The sequence below is a fragment of the Sus scrofa genome, chromosome 1 (genome assembly GCF_054392235.1).
Source record: "Sus scrofa isolate SSC_HxYL_T2T_F1_AM1 chromosome 1, Sscrofa_HxYL_maternal_Yorkshire_Landrace_v2.0, whole genome shotgun sequence".
Lineage (NCBI taxonomy): Eukaryota > Metazoa > Chordata > Mammalia > Artiodactyla > Suidae > Sus > Sus scrofa.
This window is the reverse complement of record NC_139383.1, coordinates 67,542,816-67,566,895: the sequence shown is the minus strand read 5'-3', so window position 1 is coordinate 67,566,895 and position 24,080 is coordinate 67,542,816. Positions and strand designations below refer to the sequence as shown.

Here is a 24,080-nt window from a genome sequence, read left to right as displayed (position 1 = left end):
TTATGTTAGAGAGTGTTTGGCCTATGTTTTCCTCTAAGAGTTTTAGAGTGTCTGGTCTTATATCTAGGTCTTTAATCCATTTGGAGTTTATTTTTGTGTATGGTGTTAGGGAGTGTTCTAATTTCATCCTGTTCCATGTGGCTGTCCAGTTTTCCCAGAACCTCTTATTGAAGGGGCTGTCTTTTCTCCATTGTATATTCTTGCCTCCTTTGCCATAGATGAGTTGGCTATAGGTGCGTGGGTTTAATTCTGGGCTTTCTATTCTGTTCCACTGATCTATATTTCTGTCTTTGTGCCAGTACCATATGGTTTTGATGACTGTTGCTTTGTAGTATAGTCTGAAGTCCAGGAGCCAGACTCCTCTAGCTCCGTTTTTCTTTTTCAGGATGTCTGGCTATTCTGGGTCTTTTGTGCGTCCAAACAAACGTTAAAATATTTTGTTGGAGTTCTGTGAAGAACGTCCTTGGTAATTTGATAGGGATTGCATTGAATCTGTAGATTGCCTTAGGCAGTATGGTCATTTTGACAATATTGACTCTTCCAATCCATGAGCATGGTATATCTTTCCATCTATTTGTGTCATCTTTGATTTCTTTCATCAGTTGCTTGTAGTTTTCAGAGTATAGGTCTTTTGTCTCTTTAGGTAGGTTTATTCCTAGGTACTTTATTCCTTTGGATGCAATGGTAAACGGGATTGCTTCCCTAATTTCTCTTTCTGATCTTTCATTGTTAGTGTATAGAAATGCCATTGATTTCTGTGTATTAATTTTGTATTCTGCAACTTTGCCAAATTCATGAATGAGCTCTAACAGTTTTCTGGTAGAGTCTTTAGGATTCTCTAGGTATAGTATCATGTCATCTGCACATAGTGATAGTTTTACTTCTTCCTTTCCAATTTGGATTCCTTTTATTTGTTTTACTTCTCTGATTGCTGTGGCTAGGACTTCCGAAACTGTGTTGAATAGTAGTGCAAGAGTGGACATCCTTGTCTTATTCCAGATCTCAGTGGGAATTCTTTCAGCTTCTCACCATTGAGAATGATGTTTGCTGTGGGTTTGTCATATATGGCCTTTATTATGTTGAGGTAGGTTCCCACTATGCCCACTTTCTGAAGGGTCTTTATCAGAAATGGGTGTTATATTTTGCCAGAGGTTTTTTTCCACATCTATTGAGAGGATCATAATGGTTTTTATTCTTCAGTTTGTTAATGTGGTGTATCACACTGATTGCTTTGTGCATATTGAAGAACCCTTGCTTTCCTGGGATAAATCCCACTTGATAAGAACATACATATCAATAATTACCTTAAATGTTATGAACTAAACGCCCCAACCAAAAGACATAGACTGGCTGAATGGATACAAAAACAAGATCCATATATATGCTATCTTCAAGAGACCCACTTCACTCCTAGGGACACATACAAATTGAAAGTGAGAGAATGGAAGAAAATATTCCATGCAAACAGGGATCAAAAGAAAGCTGGAGTAGCAATACTCATAACAGACAAAATAGAATTTAAAATGAAGAATATTTTAAGGAACCACGAAGGTCATTACATAATGATCAAGAGATCAATACAAGAAGAAGATAGAACAATTTCAAATATCTACACACCCCACATAGGTTCACCACAATATATAAGGCAACTGCTAACAACCTTAAAAGGACAGATCGACAATAACACAGTCATAGTGGGGGATTTTAACACCCCGCTTACAGCAATGGACAGATCATCCAGACAGAAAATCAGTAAGGAAACACAGGCTCTGAATGAAGCATTAGACCAGGTGGACTTAATAGATATTTATAGGACATTTCATCCAAAAGCAACAGAATACACATTCTTCTCAAATGCACATGGAACATTATCTAAGATTGATCACATCCTGGGCTACAAATCAAACCTCAGTACCTTTAAGAAAATCGAAATCATATCAAGCATCTTTTCTGACCATAGCGCTATACCACTGGAAATCAACAACAAGAAAAAAACTGCAAAAACACAAATACGTGGAGACAGAACAACTTGCTGCTAGGCAACTAATGGATCACTGAAGAAATCAAAGAGGAAATTAAAAAATACCTAGAAGCAAATGACAACAAAGAGACAACACTCCAAAGCCTATGGGACTCAGCAAAAGCTGTTCTAAGAGGAAAGTTTATAGCAATACAAGCCCACCTCGGGAAACAAAAAGCTCAAATAAACAAGCTAACTTTACATCTAAAGCTGCTCGAGAAAGAAGAACAGACAAGACTTAAAGTTAGTAGAAGGAAAGAAATCATATAGATCAGAGCAGAAATCAATGAAATATAAACAAAGAAAACCATAGTAAAGATCAATGAAATGAAAAGCTGGTTCTTTGAAAAGATCAAGAAAATTGATAAACCCTTAGCCAGACTTCTCACAAAAAGAGAGAGGACTCAAACCAATAAAATTACAAATGAAAAAGGAGAAGTTACAACGGACATTACATAAATGCAAAGAATCATAAGAGACTACTATATGTAACTATATGCCAATAAAACAGAAAACCTAGAAGAAATGGACAAATTCTTAGAAAAGTACAATCTTCCAAGATAATCCAAAATGAAACAGAAAAGATGAATGGACCAATCACAAGAACTGAAATTGAAACTGTGATTTAAAAATTCCAAGAAACAAAAGTCCAGGACCCGATGGCTTCACAGGTGAATTCTATCCAACATTTAGAGAAGAGCTAACACTTATCCTTCTGAAACTATTTCAAAAAATTGCAGAGGAAGGGATACTCCCAAACTCATGAGGCCGCCATCACCCTGATACCAAAACCAGACAAAGATACCACAAAAAAAGAAAACTACAGGCCAATTTCACTGATGAACATCGATGCAAAAATCCTCAACAAAATACTAGCAAACCGCATCCAACAATACATCAAAAGAATTGTACACCATAATTATTTTTGATAGAGCCAGGCCTTAAAAAACCTAGGTTTTCTAACTCACTCCTCACTCCTTTCTTATCATAAGAATAGAGGCAATTAATGTGGTAGAAAGAATTTTGACTTGCAGTCAGAACTCTGATTCTTGTTTCAGCACTGCCCTTTGTTTACTTTGTGACCTTGATCACTTCACCTCTCTTAGCATCACTTTCTTCATCTGAAAAGTGATTAATAGTACCTCCTTTACAAGATCCTGTTGAAAATCAAATACATGAATTAAAGTCTTTCTAGGTTTTGTTTTAATTATGAAGAACTTAATGTTGATTAGTGAGCCTTTACTCCTGTACTCCCTTCCAGTAGTTTTACTGGTCTAGACCATCCTAAAGAGATCGTTAGATACTGCCAACCTAGTCATTTCTTTCACCTTATCTGATTAGTAAATAGGAGAATAATTCTCTGAGACAAATTGCATTCTTTAACAAATTATAGTTCATTACTGAATCCACAGATACATTGAATTTTGTGTACCTTCTTAAAAAAATTAACTTTTCATTTTCAAAAATGTGAGACCTTAAAAATTGCAAAAATAGGACAAACAAGCACTGTATACCCATCACCCAGCTTCCTCAAGTATTAACATCTTACATGACCATAGTACAGTTATCCAAACCAGGAAATTTACTTTTATGCAATAGTATTAACTAATCTACAAGCTTTATTCACATTTCATCAATATTTCCACCAATGTTCCTTTTCTGTTGAAGATCCAATTTAGTATCCTGCATTGCATTTAGTTGTTCTGTCTCCTTAGTTCATTCCAATCTGTGATGCTTCCTCAGTGTTCCTTTGTCTGTCATAACCTTTACACTTTAGAAGAATACTGGCCAATTATTTTGTATAATTTCCTTCAGTCAGTATTTGCCTAAAGTTTTCTCAACCATAAATTCAGGATCTGCCTTTAGAGCAAGAAGACTGTAGAAGTAATGCTGTCTGTGCTCTTCTCAGTTCATAATACTAAGTAGCCTTAGGCCTAAAGTCACTGTCGTCGGTGTGTAGAATGGAGAGGGCACTGTCCATCTCAACTCCCTCTTATCAGAACGAACCCCGGGGGACTCCCCGCCTTTGCTGGGGTTCTGTATTTAAAATATCACCTGTCTGAAAGACCCCCTCCCCCCAAATGTGTTACTCCCATCTGCTTTCCATCAGTTTACAGCCTCATTTCTCCACCTGCCCTTCTGAATGTTGCCACATGGACTTCTCACCACCATTTCAAATTCACGTGTCCAAAACTGAATCATGTATCAAAATTTTGCTCAGCTCTCACTTTTTTACTTTTGTTAATGTTATCACTACATCTATTTATGTTTTCTTCAACTGTCAAATTTACTTTTTAATTTTTTTCTTCCCTTACTTCCTTCTTTCTTCACCTGCTTAACCTGCTTTTAGTCTAGCCTAATTTGCATGCTGTCAGCATATTGATCAGAAATTACATGTATTATATTGAAGGTGGGAACTAGATAAGGTTTATTTAGTGGACATAGAATACCTTGAGTCTTTAAATTCAGATAATGAGTAGGAGATTGTCCAGTGTTACATGTTTCCAGCCATGAGTATGAGATGAACCAAGAGCACACTTGGAGACCCCAGTCAGGTTACAGGTCCCACTGACAGAGGACTTGAGGAAGCATCACTCCCTTTTACTCTGGTTACAAACTGCCTTCTACTTACGATGAGAGGGCAGAGATCGAGTTGGCAGAGTCAGAGGATGCTGAGCTCACCCACCCTCATGAACACATCAAAACTAAAACTTCATTTGGAGCACCTCTCACTGAAAACCTGGAGACTAGCAGAATGGCTCTTCTACAAGCAGGGCTGTAAAGGAAGATTCACAGGGAGTCTAATAAGAAGGGAGGAAAAGCACCCTGACAGGAGACTAGAGGAGGGGATGTCACAGACTCTGGGATCCTCCTTAGGGAGCAAGGGATTCAAATGACATATTAGGCACCCTAGCCCTGGGGTCCCACACCATCATCGAGATGAGCTGTCTTAGCTGATCTGAAGACCACAGGGTTTAGTAGAGGGCTATAAGAAACTGAAATTCTGCTCCTGAAGAGCATGCACAATCTTTCCTAATCCTAGTCGTAGCCTGGGAGCCGCAGATTGAAAGCTGTCTGGGATCATGGCTGGCTTGCCAGGACTGCCTCAGCATGCCTTGTGTTTCCTCCTTTCTCTCCATCCTACACTCACAGCCCTACCCTAATCCAACGCATGACATTTGTATTTACTCAGTTTTGTTTTTTGTTTTTTTTGTTTGTTTGTTTTGGTTTTTTTTGTTCTTTTTGTCTTTTTAGGGCCACACCTGCAGCATATGGAAGTTCCCAGACTAGGGGTCTAATCAGAGCTGTAGCTGCTGGCCTACGCCAGAGCCACAGCAACACAAGATCCCAGCCGTGTCTGCGACCTACACCACAGCTCACGGCAATGCCAGATTCATAACCCACTGAGCAAGGCCGGAGATCGAACCCGCGACTTCATGGTTCCTAGTCGGATTTGTTTCCACTGTGCCACAACGGGAACTCCCTTTACTCAAATGTTTAGATTTAATAACTGTGGTGCTATTCATGATTCTTTTCTTTTGCACAACCTCCATCCTCATCCATTAGAAAGTCTTATTGAGTCTAGCTCAAAACATATCTCTTCATTCCCGTTGTCACCACCCAAGGTGGCCCCTGGATCACCACCATCATTAATTCCATGCTCACTTCCACTTCAATACATTTTCCACTAAGCAGCAAAAGTGATCTTCACATGTAAATTGATGTATGTCATTTGTTTAGCTTAGAACCTTTTAATGCTCTGGAACACCCCTCCCTTATGTATCTGCTTAGTTCGCTTCCTTCATCTCTCTGTTCAATGGTACCCTTAATCAGGGAGGCCTTCTCTACTTGTTAATGTATAACATTTCAGTACTATCCTTGCTACTCCCTATCCCCTCTACCCTGCTTATTTATGTCAATGGAAATTGTCATAACTTGACATACTTGCTTAGTATCTGTCATTCCCACTAGAATGTTAATTCCCTAAGAGCATGACCTTTACTTGACACACAGAAGGAGCTCAATAAATGTTGGTTTTATAAGTGAACAAATGACTGTCTTAGTACTTAAAATAAAAATCCAGCTCCTTTGTAAACAAATGGGACCTAATCAAACTTTAAAGCTTTTACACAGCAAAGGAAGTCATAAATAAAATGAAGTGAAAACCTACAAAATGGGAAAACATATTTGCAAACAATGTGATCGACAATAGATTAATATCCAAAATATGCAAACATCTCATACAACTCAATACAGATAATACCAACAGCCCAATCAAAAAATGGGCAGAAGACCTAAATAGACATTTCTTCGAAGAAGACATGCATATGGTCAGCAGACACATGGAAAGATATTCAGCATTACTAATCATCAGCGAAGTGCACATCAAACCACTAGGAGATATCACCTGATAGAACTGCTGTTACCAAAAATATAAGCAAATCTATACTGGCGAGAAAGGGGAATCCTTATGCACTGTTGGTGAGAATGAAAACTGGTGTAGCCACTATGGAAAACACTATGGAGATTCCTCAAAAAATCAGAAATAGAACTACCATATGAGCCAACATTACCACTTCTAGATATTTTCCCCAAAAAATGGCATGACAATTGAAAAGCTATCTGCACTCCCATTTTTATTATGGCGTTATTTATAATAACCAAGATTTGGAAACAGTAAGCCTCCATCAGTGGATGCATGAGTAAAGAAGTTGTGATACACACACACACACAGTGGAATATTATTGAAGCATACAAAAAGAAGGAAAATCTGTCACTTGCAACAACATGGATGGACCTTGAGGGCATTATGTTAAGTGAAATGTCAGGCAGAGAAAAACAAATACTATATAATCATACCTATATGTGAACTGTTAAGGAAAAAAAACTCGTAAGACACAGAAAATAGATTGGTGGTTTCCAGAAGTGAGGGGCACAAACAGATAAAGTGGGTAAAAGTGGTCAAAAGCTATGTACTTACAGCTGTAATTATATGTACTTTACAGTTATAAATAAGTTCTGGGGGAGTTCTGTCGTGGCGCAGTGGTTAACGAATCTGACTAGGAACCATGAGGTTTCGGGTTCCATCCCTGGCTTTGCTCAGTGGATTAAGGACCTGGCATTGCCATGAGCTGTGGTGTAGGTTGCAGATGTGGCTCGGATCCTGCATTGCTGTGGCGTAGGCCGGTGGCTACAGCTCCGATTGGACCCCTAGCCTGGGAATCTCCATACGCTGCGGGAGCAGCCCTAGAAAAGGCAAAAAGACAAAAATAAATAAATAAATAGTTCTGGGATCTAATATATAGCATGGTGACTATAGTTAATAATACTGCATTAGTTTTTGGGTTTTGGTTTTTTTCAGTGTTGACATCTAAACAAAGACTTGAAAGAGGTGAAATGGTTGACCACATGAGTATCTAGCGAACGTTCAGGCCAAGGGAACAGGAGAAGATCTAAGGCAGGCATGCCTGCTTTGTGGAAGGCATAGCAAGAAGTTGTAGCTGAAGTGGAATGAGGTGGGGTTAGGGATGTGGGTGGTCAGTGGTAGTCCTGGTCATGTGACACCTTAGTAGGAACTTTCATTTTCATTTTGTATGAAATGAGAACCATTGTAGGGTTTTGATCAGAGGACTGACAGAATCTATGCTTATCATTAAAAGGTCAGTTATAATCATAAATGTTACAAAAAGTTTAAACTTCCCCTGTTGAAATAAATTCTCATATTTACTTTTTAAACCCCAATGAAAATAACTTGAAAGCAACATATCAAATCAAAATGACATAGAAAAGATGAAAATTGGGCATTGAAAAAAGATAGGAAGGAGAATAACAAAGAGAAACCAATAGCAACAGAATTAAAATCAAGCAAAATGAAATTCAAGGCAATAGTTGGGGAGTGGGGAGATGCGCTGGGGGTTTGGGGTGGAAGTGCTATAAAATTGGGTTGTGATGATCATTGCACAACCACAAATATAATAAAATTCATTAAAAAATAAAAAAATTCAAGGCAATAAAGGTTGAAAGGACAATAATAAATGGTTATAGTGATAATAAGCATAATCACTAAATGTTATGTAGATTGTACATTTTTAGGCAGCTGGAAATATAGCATCAAAATATATAAAGCAAAAACTGATAGATGTCTAAGACATTAACTAAATTATAGCTATGTTGAAAGACTTTTAACACATATCCCTCAAAAATCATGCCAAAGAGATACGAAGTATTTCATAAAAGATTTGAATATCACAGTATCCTTGAATATGTGTGTCTTTGTAGTTCCCCTCTGAAAGAATGTGCCATACTTACAAAAATAAAACAGAAATAAACACAAAAAGGAATGACAAAAAAATCTGCTTGGCATTTAAGTACTTTGTTCTAGTGGAAGATAAATATACTTATATACTAGAGCTATACAGAAATAAAAATGTTTCAGAACAAAACCTATGGATTTCAATCAAAGCACAATTCCAAGGAATATTCTTATCTTTAGGGCACCTACAGGAAAGTATTGAAAATACTGAAACGGGGATCTCAGGAAACTAGATGAAGAACATTAGCAAAAGATAAAAACAAGAAAAATTTATAAAAAATATAAATTGAAATTAGTAGGAAACAAAAACTATACTAATATTATTTATTACGGAGTGTCTGCTATATTTGGGATGCTGTTTCAAGAGCATAACTCATGTATTCCTTGTGACCCCCTTTTTATAGATGAAGAAACAAGCACAGGGAGATTAAGCAACTTGCCCACAGTCAGGCCACTGGCAGAGGCAGCACTAGAATCCAGTCATTCAGGTTCCAGAGGCCACATCCTCCATCCCTGGCCCATTATCAGGGCCAGAATTCAAATCTCCATATACTCTATCCACTTCTCTTTTCAGTCCTTTGATGAAAAGTGTGTTCTCTTTAGAAACAATACCAGACTAATTCTGAATGTATAACACTTTTGTTCATTTGATGCAAAAAAAAAAAAAATTGTCTTTAATGTCCATACCTTTATATCTGGATAAAAAGGGGAAAAGTACCTAAATAAAGTTTAATAATTTTTGCATATTTTTTGTTTAGTCAGCTTTAGTCCTGCTCTGTAGTTTTATTTCTGATTGGCCCTTATATCTTATTATTGCCTTTGTGAAAATCACCTTTCCACAAAGATAAAGGAAGGAAAGGCACAGGAGTTAAGGAAATTTGTACATTTTTTTTTCCTACTTATATATAGATCTAGTAAAAGTTTTGAGAAGGCTAAAAATCATTGTCTCAAATGAAGAGCTTGTATTATGTATGGTTTTACTGTAAATTTCATACTTCCTGTCATCAGTGCCATAAATTGAGATTTGAATTTTCTTTGAGTGGGAGGGGCTTATGTGCACACTTGTGTGCATGGATATATGTGTAACAAAGAGAAACTGAGGTTTATTTAGGCAAAAACCACTCTTGAAATAGTCATATATGGATAAATAAATATGACCCATTTCTCCAAACCTCTTCGTTTAATCATATTGCTGTAAAGTGTTCCCAGCACACCACCAGCAAAAAGAAAATTGATGTTGAGAAAGATTTCACTTCCTGGGTTGTTCTATGTCTGTGTATAGTCCTATGTTTTTGATATGTATATGTATGCAAATATATACATATTAAGATACATATTTGTCTGTATAAATATATATGTAGACACATACATATATGTACATTAGGTTGTTCAAATAGATATAAACATATGTACTGGTGCATCATGAAATATAATATATTTCAAATTGAGTTCTGGATTCAATTTGTGTGTTCAGTTTGACTCTCTGTTTTCCCCTGAGAAAGCGTCTAAATATTTCTGGGCAAAAAATGTTGTGGTAGTTACAGCTGTCCCTACAACCACTTTCATTATTTGTGTCATTATTACTGCTGCATAATCTGAACATAAAAAAACATGGTGCTGTAACAAATGACTTCCCAGTACTGACAGTTATAGCAGCAGCATTTCAATACTGATGAAAAATTTCCCAGCGAGATCACCGGCCAAGTTTACATAAACCAAACAGGAAATAGCTGCTACTATTCACATTAAATCCAAACTGTTTGGTGTAACTTTATCTATGTTTTACTTTACAATAAAATCTCTTTCATTTTTCAGCTGGTGAAATTTTATCCTTATTAAGGTTAGAAAAAGATAACTTGAGGGTTTCATGTGTGGTATTCTTGTTTGTTCTTTGATAAGATCTTTTAAAGATAATTTTTTAAAAAGTTGTTTCACTTTTTGATTGTTTACATTTAATGAACTTTGTAAATTTTTATGATAGGGAGAGGTTTGTTATGACTTTTTCCCTACTGACTGCTAATAGAAGTCAGCTTGTCTTGCCCATGTGCTAGATGCTGTCAGTATCAAACTGCCTTTGACTTTCACATCTCTCAAGGGACTAGTAATTGTTGTGTTCAAACAGCCTGTAATTGTGATCCCGCTGGCTTTCTCAGTACGCTTCTGGCTATTAGAATCATTAAACAACTCAGCACCTGTTAACAGCATTGTAAATATTCAACCCTGCTTGTGTGCAGGTTGAGTCCAATATAGAGAAATCTTACAGAGCTCAGCCTCATAAATTAGAGCCTCTGACAAGTCAATTATTGTGAAACTGGGTTTCTCTGTGAAATAAATGAAATAGCATGCTGACAAAAAGGTAGGCTGTCTGTTTATGGCAAAGAGAAGATAATGACTTGATGATTCAATGCAGTGAACATGAAACTACATTGTATCCTTTATCCATAATTAAACAGTTGTATACTATTTCTGCTTTAATAACCAATAAATTATAAATTTTGTGCTGTGGAGAGTGCCACATGAAAACAGACCTTTTTATTTAGCTGTTGTACGCTTTTTCAAGTTAGTAAAGTGATTATTGAAATTAATGATATGTAATGTTTTAAGCTAAATACTTATAATTGTTTAGGCTAGAAATTACACAGTGACTGAAAAGTTCACATATGAGAAGCGAAGGCCATATAATGCTAATGAAGATCATGTAAATATAAACTCCATCCTTTATTCATGTTGAGAGAATATATTCTCTCAAAATTTTATGTCACCTAAAAGAAATTCCAATTACATTTAGTTATATACTTTATTGTGTCTTGTAAGTTATATATCTAATTAAGATGTAGCAGTATCTTACTTTTTAAAGGATTTGAAAATTTTTACATAACCTTAGTATCTCAGTTGAAATATTAACAAAGACTAATACTTGGTATAAATCAATAAGGTCATATAACTAACAAAAATAGATACATTTTAGTATTTGTGTTGGCTGTATAGGGAGAAAAGTTTTTATTGATTGAGATTTTACTGTATTCAAGAATGTAATATTTTAACTAATACTCTATTTTTAAAGTTGTCACTTTTAAAAAATAAAGTTTTCACATATTCCAGAATATCTGAAGAAAACTATTTTAGGGATTTTTTTAAAATTCTGATTACCCTCAGATATATTATAAAGGTAAAAGTTTTGATATTGAATAAATCAAATGTCAGTTCAGTTACTTGAATAGTTCATTTCTTCTCATATATAAATCATTAAGAATGTTGGTGAGCACATTGGAAAAGAACAACAATATAATGCAATATCAGTGGAAGTTTTAAGTTATTCTGCACAAAAAAAATGCATTAATTTTTAGCCAGTTAGATTGTGAATAATATTTGAGTATAGTTACCAGATAATTTGTTGCAGTCTCAGAGCCATAATTTTACTTGATTTTTTTTTCTTCTTTGCAACTCATTTTAAATGTTTAAAAAATGTTTACTCTAACTGCACTTTATCTGGATAAAAGCCACAAATTTGTCTAAAAATCTTCCCAATAGATTTAAATAAACTTCCAAAGAGATATTAGTCTGTCAAAGTGTATCTTGTAAATATGTAAAATAGTAAGTAAAATAAATATAAAAGAATGTTTAATTTTTGGAGAAAAATTTTTATCATTAATAGTTTTAAGTATTACTTGTAAGTGTACCAAATTATTTATTAAAGCATAATATAGTAAAGTTGGCATTCCAGTTATTTATTTTATAGGGGAATGGCTTGTGGTAATCAGTAGCAACAACCTTAAGTTTTTTATGTTTTTAAATGGCCTAATAAATTTAAAGATATAAGTGGAGTTTTAACTTTTTCATTTTTGTGGTAATATTGTTTTCATAATGTCTTCCTTCTGTAATTTTAATTGCATAAAAAATAACTTAATTCTGTTAGCAAATGATACTATTTATTCAGTATCCTGGGCACATTTTCACTAGTTTTTTCAATTTAAAAAAGACTTTATCAACTATGCATTAGTCCAGACAGCTGAAAATAGTGTTAGAAAATTTATAGGCTTAGCAAGCCAAAAGAATGTGAAATATAAAGTAAGCACTTACATTGCAGAAAGTTTGGCTGATAAATTTCATTTGTTGGGGAAAAAAATAAAAGACAAAAAAATATTATTCATAATTTGGGAAAGCTTTGGGGATCTGTCTCTTTTATGGGGCTTTGAATGTCCAGAATTTTTATTTTCACCTCTAACACAGAATAAATTATTCTAACAATATACTCCTTCTTAGTCATAGCTCAGGATAAAGGAAATATTTATTTTATAATGGTTTCTAATGCTGATTTTTCACCTTCACATATGTCTGGTTAGATGAAAGTCAATACATTTTGTTTAAGTTAACAACAGCACTGATCTGTCTGGAATTTATCTGTTCATTGATAAATGTTGCTTTATTTTGGACTATGAAATGAACTTTTCCAGGAAAGGCAGTGATTTCTCTGCAGACTAAAATTTAAAATAACTACTTCTTTATTTGTAAAAATTAAAATCCTCAGCATATAACTATGATTTACAATTATTTTCTCAAATACATAACCTATTATTAATCTGTACTCACTGAAAACTCTCATATTTGTGTGTACTTGGCCATTTCAGCTAACTTCTCTTTCTAGTGAAAATATATCTTGCCATGGTTTAAGTCCTGCTTTGTGTATTTCTCAATAAATTTTTATAGCATCTTGGCCCCAGATCCTTCCTTTTGGAAGAAAGGGAAATTTTCCTTTCCCATTGAAGAAAGAGGAAAAAAAAAAAAAATCATCATACTTGTTAGGTTAGACCTCTCCCTTTTGAGATTGTTAACACTTTCTTCCCCAGGCTCTGACTGCCTCCTTCCTAGTCCTGTACAAATGTTAAACCCCCATGCTGGGGTTTCAGTGATGAGAGTCTGTTCTTGGAGGACACACTTTCTACTCCTGTTCCTTGATTTGGATGGAGGTGGGGCATGTAATTCCCCATGCTGACTAGGGGACAGGGGTCACTCAACAGGAATTAGACATCTGCCATGACTGTGGGGGCAGCCCCCCACCTCTTGGATCTGTTCCCAGACACAGATTCCTAGTGATCTTAGGGGATTTGCCAAAAACCTCTTTAAGCCACAGGGAGGAACATTCAGGTGAATTGCATGTCCTTAGGCTTTTTACTTAGAAGATATATGAAGCTGAAGCTTTGTGTTTTCTGTGTACATGAGCTTAGATTGCTTTTTTTATTAGCCTGATGATGTTCCTACTAATTTTAGGATATTTATTCCTTAAGCATTAGGGGAATGGCAGATGACTAAATGTCTTAAAAGAACTCATCTACCACCCAAATCAATAGTTCTTGGAGTTTTGTAAAATTACTGAAGATGAATTTTTACATATAAAGAGGAATTATATATTTATATATAATACGCTTCTCACTATTTCAAAAACTAGCACTTGAGTTTAGTTTGCTGTAGATATGTAACCTGAAATAATGTCAGTTGTATCTGGAAATTTAGTACCTTTTAATGTGATACTGAATTTGATCTGCTTATCTTACCTATTTTTAATGTATTGCCATCGTTCATCAGTGTCAATAAGTCTTAGTATGGGGATTTTGTTCTGTAAAATGGAAATGGTAATTGTAGTTGCTTTATTTCTTTGATTTGTTATAAATGGAATAGTTTCTTTTGAAATTCTGAAAAGAATGATGTGAAACTGGAATGACAGTTTTAATAGGAAATATCTTGAAACAAATAATGACCTTGCTTGTTTTCTAGCTACTACAATTTGAGTGATGTGAGCCATGATTCCGTGAACAAGTTTCTGTCCAATCTGGTTGAAAAGTCTCTGGTTGAATTGGAACAATCCTATTGTATTGAAATTGGAGAGGTACGACTTGGTCATACATGTTGCAATTGAAAAGATTGCCCAGTTCTTTAACAATAGGGCTTTTGCTTCTAATGATACCAAAAAGTTTAATGAAGCTGTTGCAGTAGCAACCTGCATTATGAATTATTAATTTTATGAATATATATATACTTCTACTGTACTTTTTATTTATGTTATTTTATCTTTCTTTCAAAATAGGATAATCGGAGCATTGAACCTCTGACATATGGCCGGATTGCCTCTTATTACTACTTGAAGCACCAAACAGTTAAAATGTTCAAGGAGCGTTTGAAACCTGAATGTGGTACCGAAGAATTGCTTTCAATTCTGAGTGTGAGTTTCATGATATTATTGCGTTGTTTTTAATATAAAGAGATTGTATTTTATATATTTCATACCTTCTCTTTTAATTTGGGTCTTAAGTTTGTTGCCATCTAGTTCCTCTTGAAATTTGGCAGGAACTGTTTTAAAGTTTTTTCCTCTGTCAAACAAGATCACTACAAAACAATACATCTGGATCAAGCTCCCCATAGATAAGGTGACCACATGATTTATCATCCAAACTCAGGTGAGTCTGGGTACCAAGATACTAGGTGCAAACTGAGCACTCCTCAGCAGCCAGGTGATCACCCTATCCTTCAACGTAATAACCTCTCTGAATTATAATTGAAAGCTTTTCTTACTGTTTTTTTTTTTTTTTTTGAGTAGTTCTTGTTGAAACCATGATATTACTGATCTTTCTTTACATAAGGATCCACATGATTAAGTTCTCTTAGAGTTAATGCCAGAAAAGTTAACTCCTCCCATCCCTCCTTCCAAAATATGTACAATCAAATATATCACATGATAAAAAACTGTATTATGTTCATTTTGCTTTTTTGCCAGGAAGCTAAAGGAAGGACTGAATTTACTATTGAAGTTAAAATTACTGTTAAGAGTATCCTCTCCACTTCTTTTCTATGTATATGTGCATTACTTTCTTCTTGGCTGACTCTAAGTGACTCTAAGTTTTACCATAAAACTTTGTGGGGGCATTAGTCAGGATATATGTTACAAGTAAATACTGTATTTTACTTTACCTTTGAGATGTGTTGGTACTTTTTTTAAAAGTTAACATTCATTGGACTGTAATGTCCTTAAGGCCCTTCTCTTATAAATTCAGTGATTCTACTGTAGTTCACTTATTAGCTTTTTTCCTACCTCTCCGACTGCTTTGTCACTCTCAGTAGGTGTCATATCCCATTCACAGTTTTCCAATTTTAGTGTTTTCCCTTTAAGAAACTAGTGTATAGATTTTGTGTGTGGCGTAGGGCCAAATACATTGCAATGAGTCAGAAAAAATTGTTAATGAATCGATGGGTGGGTGAACAAATCCTGTTGAAATCATTTTCCCACTGTTTGCTGTATAGAAGTAAGTAGAGTGTTAAAGAATATGAGGCAGCTATCAAAAAAATGATTTTATTGTCAAGTTAACAATTCATTTTTGAGGTGGGAATATATATATTTGTCTTCTTAGGGCTGCACCCATGGCACATGGAGGTGCCCAAGCTAGAGTCGAAACAGAGCTGCAGCCACTGGCCTACACCACAGCCACAGCAACACAAGATTTGAGCTGTGTCTGTGACCTACACCACAGCTCACAGTAATGCCGGATCCTAACGCACTGAGCGAAGCCAGGGATCGAAATCGCAATGCCATGGTTACTAGTTGGGTTGGTTACTGCTGAGCCACAACAGGAGTTCCAAGAATATTTTTTAAAATGAAGAATTTTGTTTAGATTTCTAATAATGAAGTTTTTATCATTTCCTGGACAGAGATTCATAAAAACAGGATTTATCTATGAGAAAGACATTAAATAATGGTAAATTAATTTCAGCAAGCACTTTAAACTAGAATCTGTTAGATTGGTGGCTCAGCAGGTTAAGGATCTGGCATTGTCACTGTTGTGGCTTGGTTTGATGCTGTGCTGTGAGTTGATCCCTGGCTCAGGAACTTCTGCATGCCATGGGCACAGCCCCCACCCCCCAAAAAAGAATATAATATTTCTTTCATATTTACTACCTCGATATATTCACCTAATCGAGTATTTTACAGTACCTGGGAATACGTAATGATAGCTAACACTTTTGAGCACTTTTCATGTGCCAGGCTCTATTCTAGGAACTTTACATTGATAAATGGATTTAATACTAACAAAAGCACTCATTTGATGTTGAAAAACATCCCATTATTATTCCCATTTTACTGATTAACCAACTTGTCCAAGGTTGCACAGCAAGTGAGTATTTTATAGTCTAGCACCTGAGTGTAGGTTCTTACCCACTGCACTGTGCTATGTCTCATGTCACACACACACACACACACAATGAGGTGGAAAACACTAAGGCAGGAGGTGCAGAGTATGTCATATTGACACTAGATGCACATTGTTTTGTGGAAGTTTATGAAAACCATATGTCTATTACATTCTGCCCCTTCTATCCCACTAAAAAAAGCCCCAAATGTATATAGTACCAAGGAGTTCAATCATTATTCTCTTTGATCTTTTCTATGAAAAGGCATTGGTTAGAACAAGAGATATGTTCATATCCTTTCAACAGTCTGTTTCTTTCCAGCATTACACTGCCAGCAACACTGATCTCATGGTATATCTTTATTAAATAGTCAATCCTTTTGTGAATAATATACCAAGCAGATAATCTATGGATGTCTCTATTTATGTATCTATCTATGATAAACTACAGTGTAGCATATTTATATTATAGAAATACAGTGTATTTATATAGTTCAGCATACCCCCTTAATGATTTCCACAGCAACAATGATAGAATCTGCTCATCCCCTGGGGTTTAGCGCAGAAAATTCTCAGCTTCTGCTGGTTAGTGTCTAAGTCTATAATAGCTAAGTGAGACTTTTTTTTGTTTGTTTTTAATCTCCGTTTCATTTTTTAAAGTTTTATTGAAGTTTGGTTGATTTACAGTGTTGTGAGTAAGACTTCTAATGGGGCATTAGAAGTGTAGGACTCATTTGGAGAAGGAGATCTGCAAGTACCGCTATTTTGCTAATTTCTTATCAAGAAATTATTCTCTGGAGTTCCTATTGTGGCTCAGCAGTAATGAACCCAGTTAGTATCCATGAGGACGTGAGTTTGATCCCTGGCTTCTTTCAGTGGGTTCAGGATCCGGTGTTGCCATGAGCTGTGGTGTAGGTCACATACGCAGCTTGGATCCTGCATCACTGTGGCTGTAGTGTAGGCTGGAAGCTACATCTCCAATTCTATCCTTAGCCTGGGAACTTCTTACTCCACAGGCGTGGCCCTAAACAAAACAAAACAAAAAACAAAGAAATTACTCTCTTTGTTAGAGAACATATTTGTAACTAAGAGAGAAACGTTAAATAATAAAGCAGTATTGTGTTTGAAGTACTTCTAGTAAAATTTCTAGGAGTCATTCTTTCATTAGGAAGTATTTTTAAATTTTTGGGACCACAACAGGGATTCCTAAATGACTCACATATCTTCATTATCTTCTCCACTCTCACATCCAAAAATATACATTAATGTCCTTGTGATTTTGAAACAAGGAAAAAGAAGTAGTCAAGCAGACGCTACAAAGAAGAGAATGACAAATACAATAGGGCCAAGAAAACCAGAGTATGTGAAAGGCCTCTTTCTATTACCACTGCTTTTGTTTTTATAATGCTTAATAATGTCAGATTATATTTTTGAACAATTCAATGTTATAACTTCATAAGATATAGTCAGTGATGTTTCTAAAGTCATGTTTAAACTTTTTAAAAATAATGTATTAATTATTTTAAAGAGGAAATTTCAGTACTCCTGAAAAGATCACAATTGAAAAACTTCTTTTCTCTTGAATATTACTTTGAATTCAGTATAATATTTTCATCAGTTTAATTTTGTCAGTGAATAGAGTTTTCTCATTATTTCTTAGTATATATATTGTATTTAACTTTTGGGCTTTGTTGTTTCTGGTATTAATGATAATGTAGAAATTATATTCATTTAAGATTTTTATTTTAGGTATTATGAATATTTTTTAATGTAATTATTGTTGATGCAGAGAAAATGAACTAGCAGGTAACCATAGAATGAAAAAAGAGTAGTACAACATTCATTGACTTTCAGCAAGCATTTGAAAATACATAAGCTTTTAAGTAAAGAGACAATTTTATATATATATGATTAGGTTTTTTAAAAACTAAAAAGAAAAAGCCATATAATCAGGTCATTTCATGGTGCAGCTTCTTTCATAGTCTTTTTGGCCCTTCAGACCTCCCTATTCCACAGTGTTCCATGGCAGAAGTCAGGTTTGGTTTAAAAAAAAAAAAAATCCATACATTAGGTACATTTATACCCTATCTTTTAAATTCTGTCCTTTTTGTTTTTTCCTCTGTCAGTAGGCTGGTTGAGGTCCATATATTGTAGAACAGTATTATGTTGACAGTTTCCTTTTGGATGAAAGACAACAGGAAATTGGAGAGTTTAAAGATGAAAACTAAACTCTTCCAAATAGTAAGGAGCTAAGCTAAATGAATCTGTCTTAAGAAGTATCTTAAGCATATGAAGTATGTATAATTTAGATAGTTACTCTACATGTATCCATATTAAACTCCATCCATCATGTTACTACCCACAGACCATACATTGATTCATCCAAAAAATAATTACTTTGTGTAAAACACATACAATATGTAAGGCTCTTTGTAGGGGCAGGAGATCAGATAATGAACATTAGTGACAAATTGTGTGTATGTGTCTGTGTATTAAATTATGGGCCATGGTAATAAACCATGAAAGACACTTGGGTGTTGCTCCTGACTGAGGTCACCAGTTCAGTGTGATGCTCTAAGAATCACAGCAGAAGGTTGCCCATCATCAAAAAGAGCCTCTAAAAACAAAACAGGATAGAGTAGTCTGTCCTTGGTGTTAATCTTCCCTATGCACAAGATTTGCTATATACATTTCTGCTGGCCCCACATCAAAAGAATATCATGGAGAAAATTTAAATGGGCCCAAATGAGCCATTTAAATGGTAGAAGAAACATGATTGGGGCATTTCAGTCTAGAAAGGCGCAAAGACTTGAATCAGGTAACATGCTAAAGCCATGAATTGTATCAATGGAGGCCCTCTTAGGTTGTGAACACAAGTGATGTTTTTAATTAAAAGGCAGTTCCATCTGATCCTGCAGGTAATAAATTCAGAGAATTTATTACTTCACTTGATGAATATAATGTAGGGCAAAAATATAGAGATTCAAAGAGCACTGAAAAGAATTGACTAATGGTAAAAATACTAATGAACTAAAGAAGATGAAATTGCGCCTGTCATATTTGGTGTGATAGATGCTGATCATTCTATTGCAGACCAGGGAAGGCAGGGACTAAGACAAGATAAAAGTGTGTCATCTGTATGGTATTTTTCTCTTGACCCACTAGATATCTGGAATATTTTTTATCCTTCAGAATATGGGGAAGGAATGGTATTTGTTTTTCTAAATGTGACAGTCTGTTTTACGTTCAAAATCTAACTCCTGTTGATTATTAACACCATTATGTGTAAGTCTGTATTTCAGTCAACACTGAAAAAGAAGACATACTTCCACTAATGTTTTTTTCTCTACTAACACCTCTTTTGAGACTTCCAGTTTCACTTATCTTCTTCCCAAAAAAGTGAACTGTTTCTGGCTTACATTTTCAGATGTCATTGGCTTTACACAATAGTAAAACACTCTATTTTAGGTGTGAGACTGAAGATTGTATTGAGACTATTTTTCTTCACTTATTCTGTGATAACAACCCATTTATTTAAATCTTGCCTTTTCCATACATTTATTAAAAAATAATAACTACCTTTTATGGAGCACCTACTATATGCCAGGCACTTAATATATATTGTTTAAAATCATCACACAACATGTCATGGTAACTGTTAATATATAGAAAATGAAATTGAGGTTTAATGAGTTTTCCCAGGCTCTATATAAAGTAGGTCTTTAGAGCTCTTTTCCCTATACTTTACTTCCTCTTCTAGACATATTTTATCTTTATCCTATGATTTAATTCCAGCTGTAAAAAAATTTTAAAGCAATGAAATATAAGCGTATATATTTTTAAGTCAATTAAGAAGCAGAGTTAGTTTCAAAATTACGTGTGACCTTGTAACTTAGAATTATAGGTATTAAATGCAGATGTTAATTACTGGAAAAATAATTATTTCAACACCCCTTATTGAGAACATGTATTTTAAGTTTTAAGCAATATGATGCTATTTGGAAAGGTTAGATATTTTATAAGAACTCTTGCCAAGTTTTTTTTTTAACACCATGAATTAATAAGCTTCATAATTAAGGCAGCTGCTTCACACATCTATTGTTAACCAGTGACATTACATCTGTCTTGCTCCATTGCTGGCCCCCTCCTACTTATTGAAGCATTTAGCAGTTTTGGCAACAGGGATTACATGGCATGGAGTAAGTAGTCTAATTAGATATAAGTGAAAATCCTGAGGGAAAAGGACATTTAAAAAGTAATTTGAAGAATCTCTTAATGATGTTGGCACTGAAAGCCAAGTCGAGAGTAGGAAGTGCCTGTCATCATGGCAAATAAGGACACTGATTTGATATGTTCAGTGGATTTTTAGAAGGTAGGTTATTTTTAAAAAGTAATAGAAATGGAAAGATTCCAAAGTTATGGGAAATTTATCTGAATGAATTTTTTGTTACTATGCTTGCCATAGTATTCATAGCTTTGAAAAAAAGCAGAAAATGCCTCAAATATGTTGTTTCTAAATTTTCAATAGTTTTTTAAAACCATTGACTCAGTCATTAAGTTTTTTGTGACTAAACAGAAACATGAGATTATATATCAAATATCCAATTTTAAAAGTTGTGAAGTTCTTATTTTTCCACACAGCCTTGGATATTGACCAAAAGCATGAGTTTCATGTTTTAATGTAAAATAGAAGCATTCCAAATGTAGAAAAATACCAGAGCAATAAGGTTTTTATATGTTAATAAATTTCCAGGTTTGACAATTCACTACACTGCTTTCTTTGCTGTGCTCATATAAAGAACATTTTCAGTAATAAGCATCTTTAATGCTTGAATTTTGTCCTCTCTGGGATATAACCCACAAATCTTTTGGTTGAAAATTACAAACATATCTTTCTTAAATATGGAATTTTTTAAGAGAGAAATTTTAAATGGAATAAATAAAGAGGACAAGCCATATATAAATACTATTGGTAGGGGACCCAGCATGTAAAATTAAAGAGTTCATTAAAGGAAAAATGAAAGGAAGGAAAGGTTAACCGTGTAACAGTGAACATCACCAACCTCATGGCCTTCCATTTCCAAATAACCTCCTGACAATCACAGGATCCCATCTGCTACTCTTTATCATCCTAGTGGGGAAACCCAATGGGATATCTTTAGGGTTTGTGAGAAGAGCTTTCCTAACCCTCAGTCTGGGAAGCTGCTTGGCATCTTTTGGAGAGGCACAGATGGCAAATGTCTTGAAAAAAAGTATCTTTCTCCTTGTCTTGGTCTCTTTCCCTTGAGACCTCCCTGTTCCCCATTATTTCCTAGTTTCCCTTTAGCTTTCTGCACTTATAAGCTTTTCTCAGCACAGAGAAAAGTCATATATCTTCCTGGTAAAAGTCTTCATTCTCAGATAATCTTGGGAAGATTCTGAAGGTTGGTGATTAAATAGGGTTGTTAATTAAGAAATAAGTTTAGATATCAAAGTATGAATAACCTCAATATTTCTTTCATTATCACCTGGTTTAACTTTCTCATTTAAAAAAAAAAAAAAAAGAAAAGACCTGGTCTTGCCCAAGATGACACAGTCAGTATGGAAAAGAGTACAAAACTTAGCTCCCAAATGGCAGAGTTGAAATTAGAATTCATGTCTCCCAACACCCTTTTAAATTTCCTTCTTTATTTTCCCCTTTGCTGTTCTGTGCTTTTCCTTTTCTTCTTGTATCTTATTTTGCCCTTTTAATGAAACTTACACAGCAAGGTATATAAAAAGGATATACCATTAACCTTCTTGGCCTTAGCTATCTATAAAAAGTACTTTTGGTTTGTCAGTAATTATTCTCTGTCTGTCTCTTCTGCTGTTGCTGCTTAATATAGTTCTACCTATGCATGAGAAGTGTTAGTCCTGCTTATCACCTTCAAGGCAGAAGAGTTGTTGATGTTGGCCTCAAAGTTAGAGTTACCACTCTGGCTGAGGGGCAGGATTGGATCACCAAGGTTCTGGGGCCATGTTAAAAGCATTTGCAGGAGTTCCTGTGGTGGCGCAGTGGTTAATGAATCCGACTAGGAACCATGAGGTTGCGGGTTCGGTCCCTGCCCTTGCTCAGTGGGTTAACGATCCGGCGTTGCCGTGAGCTGTGGTGTAGGTTGCAGACGTGGCTCGGATCCTGTGTTGCTGTGGCTCTGGCGTAGGCCAGTGGCTACAGCTCCGATTCGACCCCTAGCCTGGGAACCTCCATATGCTGCGGGAGCGGCCCAAAGAAATAGCAAAAAAAAAAAAAAAAAAGCATTTGCAAAGGGAAACTGCATTTAGACATTTTTAAATTACAAATAAAATCACAAGTGGTTTTATATAAATTAAGTCATATTTATAGAACTCCAGCATAGTTTGATTTTTCAGGGAACCTTATCATGATTCACTTAATTTGGTTTTAAATATAATTTTGTTTATCATTGGTAGTAACTCTTTGCTTAATGTTATCATAACTATTTAGAATTGTCATCACATATGCAGTCACATTGGGGAAATTAAAATGTAATGAAAATAATATTGAAGATTATTATCTTTCTGGGAATAAAATCTCTTCCCTAAATTCTAATAATCATTTGTCTCTTCATTCTACTTTGAGTAAGCAGAGCATTGTTTTGACTATAAAAATAAGTGGAAATTAAGTAGAAATTTCAAAAGTGGATAAATCATTTTAAAATATCATTTTTATATGCTAAAAATTGGTTCCTGTCAAAATGTTTCTAATTGCATCCCAATAAAATGTAAGTACTCTAAAATTCCTGTTAAGGTTTCATTGGCCCAGCAGGTGGAGCAGTTCAGAAATCAATGCTAGCTTCTTCCTCGATTAGTAATGACAATTAGAAATATTTCAAAAGGTTCATGGTTCCTGTCCTAAATATCTTCCCAATAGAAATAATGCCAAAACATTGCCTTTTATTTTCAAAAAGTAGCCAAGTGAGTAAATAAGTGTGATCATTCCCAATGCTTAAAGCCAACTGAATGTACTTCATTATCATTTTCTGTGTAATAGAGCAAAAGAAGAATTAGACCTCCTAAAAGAAAAATCAAATATCCTTCCCAACCCCCTATTGGTATAATCAAAGTCCTTTAATATTACATTGTTTTAGAAACATAGAATTTTAAAAAAAGTAGAAAAACTTCCTGATGCTGAGGGATGTACAGCCCTTTAGGATAACTAATATGCCAGGCTTTTTTTTTTTTTTTTTAATGTAATAATACAGAGAAACACAACAGAAACACTATGTGCTTAAAAATTTTTTAACAGTTTCAGAAAAATGTTTATAAATTCTGTTATAAATTATGCTAAAGTGTATCTTAATGTGTGTTTGAAAACACATCATTATATTTGGCCATCTTGTTTTATTGAATCTTGTTTTATAGATAATACTGCTTTTATAAGTTTGGGAGGGTTAATGAAAACAATAGTTATTCTTTTTTAATTTATTTGTTATTCCTAGCTATACTTCTTTATACTTAATAAATCATGGATTTTTCTCCCACATTGGTCATTATCAGACCACCACTAGTCCTCACATAACAGCAATTATTTAGT

At 34.8% G+C, this 24,080-nt stretch overlaps 1 protein-coding gene and 1 long non-coding RNA gene across 7 annotated transcripts in view; one reads left to right on the top strand and one right to left on the bottom strand.

Moving 5' to 3' along the window:
• Nucleotides 1–24,080, top strand: part of ASCC3 (activating signal cointegrator 1 complex subunit 3) — a 325,213-nt gene that overhangs the window by 242,152 nt on the left and 58,981 nt on the right. For all 6 annotated transcript variants that reach the window (XR_014806468.1, XM_084961374.1, XM_084961361.1 and 3 more), the window contains 2 exons: nt 14,106–14,217; nt 14,416–14,550. Coding sequence is in view for 5 of the 6 variants with exons in the window: in XM_084961374.1 (XP_084817500.1) it covers nt 14,106–14,217; nt 14,416–14,550 (247 nt within the window). In the remaining variant the exon portion in view is untranslated. The remainder of the gene's footprint in view (nt 1–14,105; nt 14,218–14,415; nt 14,551–24,080) is intronic.
• LOC146406134 (uncharacterized) lies at nt 4,232–9,001 on the bottom strand. Its single transcript, XR_014806471.1, has 2 exons — nt 7,230–9,001; nt 4,232–5,283 (listed from the first exon to the last, which is right to left on the bottom strand). It is a non-coding gene; the product is annotated as an uncharacterized LOC146406134 (long non-coding RNA).